This window comes from Hypomesus nipponensis, chromosome 1, assembly GCF_054491055.1.
Source record: "Hypomesus nipponensis isolate SF chromosome 1, ASM5449105v1, whole genome shotgun sequence".
NCBI lineage: Eukaryota > Metazoa > Chordata > Actinopteri > Osmeriformes > Osmeridae > Hypomesus > Hypomesus nipponensis.
In genome coordinates, this window is record NC_140361.1 from 9,666,976 (window position 1) to 9,675,933 (window position 8,958).

Here is an 8,958-nt window from a genome sequence, read left to right on the forward strand (position 1 = left end):
TTGAACAAGAACCAGATGAAGCTGTAGTGTTTGTGTTTACAGGAGCAGGTGGTTGTGTGAATGACCCTTACCACAGAGGAGGTACACACATCTAGTATGCACAGAAATTATTGCTATGCATACTTGTATTACATACTTGTATTACTACTGTATATACTTGGATCATTACTATGCATTATTGTGAATTACTGTGTAAACTTGTGTTAACACTGTATTATACTTGTATTATTACTGTATTACTTATATTAATGTTATTATTACTGTATTACTTGTATTACTACTGCATATATTTGAATCGCATACTTGTATTTTTCTTAACCGTTTCATGTCAATTTTACTGAGTAAGATAACTGCATGTCCTTGGGGGATAAACACAGTACTAATCTTTAGAGAGCAGACACAACCAACAACAATTTCCCGTACAGCTAGTGATGGATCTATTTATAAACTCCAGGTTACGCTTCATGTATTTCAGTCAGTCATGCTATGTAAATGGTACTTATTCTGGCCTTCCTAGACAGAATGTACCACTGCATCAGACAAGGTTTCTGCATCTGTTTCACATGGAGCAAGGATTGCTGCCATGCAACACCAAGTGAGACAGCATGCTGAAGAATTATTGAAGGTGAAGTAATGAGCCACCTAAATGGAAACCATAAACCAGTTTCTCATCTCTTTTCAGACACTCTTTCTAAACAGGTACTTTAAAAACCTAGCCATTTCCATCTAGTATACTAACCTCTTGAACAACTAGTGGTGTTAAGGTAATACCAGGGTCCAGTACACAGACGGTATTGTCCGACTATATAAAGTTTGGGCCTAAATTTAAGAGAGCTTAGCTGTAAGGGGATTACACGAAGACGTTGTCGTTACTGCTTCTCCTGCAGGTAAATCTGCCTCAAATCACAGATCAGGAATAGCTTTAGAGCACCTTCACTGTCACCTGTTCTTGGTCCAGTATTACTTTAATCACAGTAGGCTATCTTAGTACTGTCTGGAGACAGACATGATGACAGGATCTGGCTGTGACAACAACAACATCTGTGTGGACGATTCTGAGAAAAATATTGCCCGACCCCTCCTTATTCTTCACTGTTACGGATCTTGATGTTATCACACTGTCTAGATTTAGGAACAACACGGCTGTGACAGCATCCCCTCTTTCTACTGGGACTGAGCCATGCTAAGCCTATTAAGCGAATGTGATGTGTGAAGGGAAGGTGATTTGAGCTGCTCTTACCATGGCTCAGGACTTGCCTTCTGAAGTCCACAATCAGGTAACCAGAAGTACAGAGAAATGTAAGAGGCTTAACAGAAAGGCCGGGACTACACACAAACACTATCTGCACTGCCAGGCCTTACATATGTGCACCTACAAAGCCTCTTTGTTTCACAGAAAACACAATGCTGTTTTTTTCACCACCAGGCCTGTATTTTTATGAAAATGGGTCTACGCATGGGTGAAGCACACATGTAAACGCACAGGGCTCTGGGGATTGGTTCTGAGAAGGAAGTGCTGGTTCCTCATTCATCAGTTTAGAAAAATAAGTGAATTCTTCTGCAGCCTCTTTAATCAGTGTGGCACTACGGAGGGTGGGTGACGGTGACACACTAATGTCCCATCGCTCCATGATGCAGTACAAAGATACAAGAAAGTGCTTCAAGATGGTACTGTACGGTGGACACGTGTATATAGTTGTTTGGGCTGCCCAGGCTGGTGGCAGTCTCACCTGCAGGCTGTGTTCCGGCGGTGTAATCCCCCCATAGGGTTTCCCCAAGCATGGAGGCTTTAAGGAGATATCAGTCCATGTCCCAAGATGACTGATGATCTCAACTTCTGTAGCAGCACGAAGAGAACATGAACCAGACAGACCTCAGGTGGCCCTATTAGACCTGGCCATGCAGGTGTCAAAATCTAGCTCAACCCTTCAAGTCAAGACGGATCAACAAGCCCAGTTCATCTAACCAGGAGAGAACAACAAATTACCAGGGAGAATTTAAACGAATAGGAATGGATTGGGCCAGAGGGATATAACTCTACTGTTGCTGTTGAATTTACAGTTTGAATTGATTAAACAGCGATGTTCAAGTTAAATTGTACAGTGCACAGTTGTGTGAAAGGATAGGATTAGGAACATGTTAAAGAATAAGGAGTTTTTCATTTGACTTTCAGTATCGCTTGTTTTCCTGATTTACTTACAGTAATTGTGATCTACAATCTACAGCAGACTTTCTGCTGAGAGAACTTGATAGCCCCTATCCTCTCTCTCTCTCTCTCTCTCTCTCTCTCTCTCTCTCTCTCTCTCTCTCTCTCTCTCTCTCTCTCTCTCTCTTGCTATCTCTCTACATACATCATGTATATACATGTCTACAGTATACATGCAGTATCTAAGCATATACATCACTACGATGCATGAAGAACGGAATGCTTCATGTTAGTAAGTCGTGGGTCACTACACATTTCTCTCTGCATGCTCTAGGCAGATTTGCACAGGGCTTGACTGAAAGCCATCTGTTGTCCTGGCAACCACAGGAAACTAAATCCAGCTCCCCTCCTGTCTATTACCAGACCATTGGAAGGGATTCCTCGATTGAACATCTTCACCCTACAACAGACATGGACCCAGTGTAACACGATAAGAGGAAGAGAGAACGAGAGAGAAGGAGAGAAAGAGAAAGGAGAGGAAAAGAGATGGAGAGGGACGTAGACTGAGATAAAGACACAGTGATTCCAGTTTCCAGTGATTTTGCATCTTTGATGTTATGAGCATCCTACACCACTGACTCATAATTTAAAGTACCAAAGAGTTCCAAAACTGCACACATACAGCACATGCCTGTCCAGGGGTGCCAACTGGCAAGGGACAACACCCTGTTACTATAATCCAAAACAAATGTTCACTATCCAAGGCACCCACCCTTTCAAATTGGACCTAATCCTTCCAAGTCACATACACTTCTTATTTTTAAATACGTTGTAGCCCAAAATACAACTGAAAAAAGTGCAGGCTAATGAATTAAGAAGATTGGGTCTAAAAGGAGCCTCCTATTGCAGCATGGGTAAGCTGAGGGGAGGTCTGTGAGGTTGATAGGTCAACGTATAAAGGAACGGGTGTTGGTGGACGCTCACACACACTTCAAGGCATTGGACACAGAAGGATTACAGAAGACACCACTGCAGAGAATTGTCCAAGAGCCTGAAGACCAAGTGAGTGGACACGCTCTCTCTCTCACACACACCTTTGTGGGAAATGCCAGCAAAGCATTTCATTATCAATATATACTATTCACAAACAAGATTTTCACCTTAGGAAGACATATTTAGTTTATTCACAGAAAAAACAACATCATATTACTTGATGGCTGCGAGACATGGGATGTCAATGTACATTAAGTCAGAAAAGAATTAGGACATACAAACCTCTTGGACATGATTTACTGAATAACCCTTCTCAATGATCTGGTCAATGGTACTGTAATTAATTTAACCTGATTTGTTAACGGGTGTGACATTGTCACTGTTCATTACATAGGAATACTGGCAGTGTTATTTGATCATGATGATACCAGCTCATTTACTGTGTTTGTTGTGTTTTATCTTTGCAGATACTGTCACACTTCACAGTACAGAAATGTCAAAGTGAGTAGCCTTTGTTCACCCCTGCAAATACATACAATCAACAACTAGACACTTATACTGAGTTGGCTCTGAGAGGTGAAGTAGACTCCAAATTAGAAGCAGTTAAATGGTCTTAGATATTTTTCTTTTTTAAATTAATTTAATTGATCTTTGGAACTATCCTAGTACACATGGAATTGCCAGATGATCTGCATAGCCAACAGTTAGGGGCAAATGATCAGGGATAAAAGATCTTCTACACTAGAAGGTGCTCAGGTGTAAACACATGAGAACCCTACTGTGGTACAAAAAGCACATCAGAACCTTTCACACCTTTTAAATTACGGGATGCAAGTAAATCCCGATTAGAGCAGATCGCATGGATTGGATTTGAAGAAAAACAGTTTGGGAAAGATTAACATTCCTAATCACTTGGAAGGAAAAGACAAACAGACAAGGAAGACATAAACAGAACTGGTCAAACAGATCATGATGAAATAGATTAGTAGCATTGCAATAACAGTACTTTGTTAGAATAGAAGTATTAATAGATCCAATACAGACTGAATGCATTGAAGTATCTTTGAACAATCAATTACATGTTTCACTTTACGAACATGAAAGACTTGTATAACGTGTTGACACTTGCACTAACATGTCACAGCAGCTGCATTGAAATAAACGTTGCCATGTAAAGCATGGGTACAAATACACTTTGCTCATTAAGTCCCATTCAGATTGGACAAGTTACATGGCACTTTTGTCCACATAATGGCACAATCATTCAGGTGTGTCTAAAGGATCACCAAGGTATTAATCCTGAGACCTAACAGGTGAGAGGTGTAGAAAGAGAGAGAGCCATGAGGCGGGACCAAGGAGAAAGAAAGACATGGAGAGGATGGGGAAGAGAGTGAGGGTGTGGGGGAAAACGGCTAGAGAGGGCTTATCCTTTAAACTGATCTGACAGCTAACCTCTAGGTGTAAGTCAGCCTCAATTAAACCCCAGATTGAGATGTAGAGGAGCTCAGCCAGAACAATTTCAGAACAAAAAATGTCTCTGAAATTAACATTGGAAACGTACAGGGAAGGAAGACATGGAAAACCAGCAGGTGCTTGCTTTGTGACTAGTGCAGTGATGTAATCTCTTGATTCCTTTGTCCCCGCTCTGCAGGATCTTCAAGAAGACCAGCGGCAACGGCTCGGTAAGGAACCCCTTTGCAGCATTGGCATGGGACATGCTAATCAGTCCATCCATAGTACCATACACACCATAATAACGTAATTTCTCCCACGTTCTCCCCCCCCCCCCTTCCAGCTTGCCCTCTACCTGGGGAGGAGAGACTTTGTGGACCATGTGGACAGCGTTGATGATGTTGGTGTGTAATAAAGATTTGATTACGTCAAATGATCTCTGTTTCTGATATGTGTTTGTCCATACATTTAAACTTGTCTGTGTTTGCCACGCACAGATGGAGTGCTCAAAGTGGACCCTGCTGATCTTAATGGCAGGAAAGGTAACTCCCTTTTGATGTCTATGAAACACCTTTTCCTGGCCGGGATGAAACGAGTGCAAATTCAGGCACTGATGCCCAAGGCTCTTGATCTTTCTCTCTGCAGTGTTTGTGTCACTGGCCTTGGCCTTCCGCTATGGTAGCGATGACCTGGATGTGATAGGCCTGTCCTTCCGGAAAGACATCTGGGTACAGCGTTTCCAGATATACCCTCCCCCTGGGGACAGCAAGCCACCCAACACCCCCATGCAGGAAGCCCTCCTGAAGAAATGTGGAGACCAAGGACACACCTTCACCTTTAAGGTGAGTGGGGATCTGTCTGTTTATGCTCTCTCACTTTCCCTTTCTGACGTTGGTAGATGCCACACAGTCTATTGATTTGCATACCACAATCCATCTCTTTACCACTCTGTGTTACAGATTCCACCCAACCTGCCATGCTCAGTCACCCTGCAGCCTGCACCTGGGGATTCTGGCAAGGTACACATACTCTCTTTCAAAACTCTCTCTCTCTACCTCCTTCTATCTGACTGTCTTACTCCCTCTCTCTGTCTTTCTGTCACTCAACAGTTTAAAGCTCTAACATATTTGTCTCTTACCTTGACAGTCTTGTGGTGTTGATTTGGAAGTAAAAGGGTATATTGCCAATGAGGCCGACAACCCTGATGAGAAAATTGAGAAGAAGTAAGTATATCCATGAGCGTAACTGAACTGATCTTAAGAAAGTAATGCAAGACTGTTTTTCAACCTCTTTATCTCTCTCTCTGTGCTCAGGGACACTTGTCGTCTGATCATTCGTAAGATCCAGTTTGCCCCTGATAAAACTGGAGCAGGACCCAAGGCTGAAATCAGCAAACAATTCATGATGTCTGACAAACCAGTCCACCTGGAGGCCTCCATTGCTAAGGAGGTATGCATTACACTATCAAATGATTAGCCAACATCAGCCTTGTGTGAAGACTTGCTATATCAAGGGGGATATTAGGGAGTCAGATGGCTGAGCGGTTAGGTAACCGGGCTAGTAATCTGAAGGTTGCTAGATCGATTCCTGGCTGTGCCAAATGACGTTGTGTCCTTGGGCAAGGCACTTCATCCTACTTGCCTCGGGGGGAATGTCCCTGTACTTACTGTAAGTCGCTCTGGATAAGAGCGTCTGCTAAATGACTAAATGTAAATGTAATGTAAATCAATTGCGTTTGTACCATTAATTTCAGCTGTATTACCATGGAGAGCCAATCCCAATCAAAATTAAAATCAACAATGAAACCAGCAAAGTGGTGAAGAAAATTAAAGTCACAGGTGGGTATTAAAAACTATGGTGTGAGTTTCAATTCAAATGGGAGACGAGGATTCTAACACTACTGTTTCCTTATGACCAGTTGACCAGACAACAGATGTGGTGCTTTACTCAGCTGACAAATACACCAAATCTATTCTGACTGAGGAGTTTGGGTAAGATAATGATGATTATTGTGACTTTCTTATCCAGAACAGAAATGCAAAACATATTTGTCACATTTGACTTAACAGTGGTCAAACTGAAAACCCCCTAAACCAAATGACAAATTCCACATCCCCCTACTGTTGAACTCTTAGCAACATTGTGGATTGATGTTGTGTTTTGCTCTGAGAGATACATTTAAACATCTGTTAAATCGCTGCACAGGGAGACAGTAAATGCCAATACCACATTTGAGAAGGAGCTCAGTGTGACCCCCCTGCTGATCAACAACACAGAGAAACGTGGCCTGGCAGTGGATGGCAGGCTAAAGGACGAGGACACCAACCTAGCTTCATCTACGCTGTGAGTCAATGAGCTCCTCCACCTAGCAAATCTCTTCCATTGATCCACAGTCTCATCCTCTTAGTCTGAAGGCGATGGTGGCGAAAGCCTTGGCTGCATCATCCTCTTAGAGTGGATTAAACCCACCTGCAAGCTGTCTAAAGGTCATATGTTCTGCTGTTCTTTTTCAGGCTTCACTCTGGCATTGACAAGGAAGTGCAGGGAATCTTGGTGTCGTACAAAATCAAGATCAGCCTCATGGTGTCCAGAGGAGGGTAAGACACCAATGAACAGACCAACCTTTTCTTGCCCTTACACTTTTTTTTCATGGGAAATTGTAACATTTATACCATTATTCAACACCCCCTCCGTCTCTTTCTCACACACACAGCATCTTGGGAGACCTTACAGCCAGGTAAGAGGACAGAATAGGACAGAAGTTAATTACCTAAACAAAATGGTCTCGACGAAGTACCATCAATTCTAACAAATATGATGTGATCAAATTAACTCACAACTCATTTGTTTCTCACATAACACAATACCATACTGCACAAACCAACATGCCATTGTAATACTATCTTCTGACGAATCTACCCTTTCTCCACAGTGATGTTGGAGTAGAACTCCCGTTGATACTGATGTCCCCCAAACCTGCCGGTGAGTTGTGATTCAAATCACCATACAAGCAACAAATATTGATACAAGAAAGTGTGTTTATTGTAAAATGATGAGGCTTACTTCATAACCCATTCTAAATCCCAACTTCTTTTTTCTTTTTCCACAATGTGCTATGTCTTATTCCTTGGAACAGATGTGTAAGTATAATTTTACAACATATAAACACAAAGACAACAAAAGAGTGAATTAATTAATTAATTAAACTAATTTCCACTGATGATGCATGCATGATGCATGATCATTGTTCCTTGCTTCCCCAAGCTGAAAAGATGCATGCTGTTGTCTGTTTCCATTTGAATAAATGGATGCAAATGGTTGCCTTACCATTTGTGCAGAGACTGACGTTGTTGGGAGGAGTGTTGGTCACACACGGTTCTCATTCTCATGTGTGTTTGTGCATTTCATGAACTGCAGCAAACTGGAATAAAAGCCCATGTAGGGCAGGTGAGGTCACTCCCAATGTCATTCCTTTCAGGCCTGACGTTCACTTCTTCAAGAGCGACAACAAAAGGCATCATTGGCAGATTATTATTAAGATGGCACAAAACCATTGCTAATTTGTGTCAGGATTATCAGCGGTTTAAGCAGCAGGGATCACGCAGAATCTAAAAGCGGCAACGGGGGAATGCATTCAGGGGATGAAACTGTTTGAGCAACTGTTGCACAATAAAAAAAATATGTTGTCTCTTAGATGCTTGAGCATAACCTCATAGTTATCATTTGAGCTCTTTAAGAAGTGAACAATGTTACCACATTTCCTATTGCTATGCATGTCTTGTCTGGCAAAAAAGGATTGACATTGTGCTAATCAGTACAACTTCTACTTCGAAGATAATTTTTGGTCATTCTAAATTCGTCTCCGAAACAAACTAAAAGAACTGCAAATCTGACAAAAAGTCTAATTCTGACAACAATATTCACAAAAGAAAATAGTTTGATTTTGGACACGAATCCAAATAGCATCCAAAACCCATCTTTCCTGGCTGTTAGTTTGTTTTTCTAACAAATTGTTGATGTTGGTTGTGTTTTCGATTTAATAAATTGCAGCTCGGCTATCAATCTTGAGTAGACTGTCCATCAGAGGATGAAGAAGGACATGAAGGAACAAAAGCCTATGATGGACTACAGACTCTCACACGCACTGAGAAAAGAAAGAAGAATACCCAGACAACCCAAAAAAACAGTGGAGAGTGAAACATAGCAGAGACCTGGCAGAAACACATTTCAGTGTTCAATACAACAGTGTTCTTCCTTAGATTTGTTTGTGTACTTTTTTGTTTAGGGCATAATGTTACTGGCATGTCCTGTCACTATCAGATGAAAAAAGCAGTCCCCCCTGATTTAAACACACCTATATTACACCA

The 8,958-nt window shown here is 41.7% G+C and overlaps 1 protein-coding gene across 1 annotated transcript; it reads left to right on the forward strand.

The window, feature by feature from the left end:
- Window positions 1-4,788: 4,788 nt before the first annotated feature.
- On the forward strand, window positions 4,789-8,663 carry arr3b (arrestin 3b, retinal (X-arrestin); the record flags this gene model as incomplete). The annotated part of the gene is made up of 14 exons (XM_084699066.1): window positions 4,789-4,821; window positions 4,935-4,995; window positions 5,089-5,133; window positions 5,237-5,433; window positions 5,551-5,610; window positions 5,738-5,814; window positions 5,905-6,040; window positions 6,345-6,429; window positions 6,510-6,582; window positions 6,797-6,934; window positions 7,105-7,188; window positions 7,305-7,328; window positions 7,524-7,577; window positions 8,642-8,663. Coding segments are annotated over 14 exons (1,089 nt in total), but the record flags the coding sequence as incomplete, so codon positions are not given.
- Window positions 8,664-8,958: the final 295 nt, after the last annotated feature.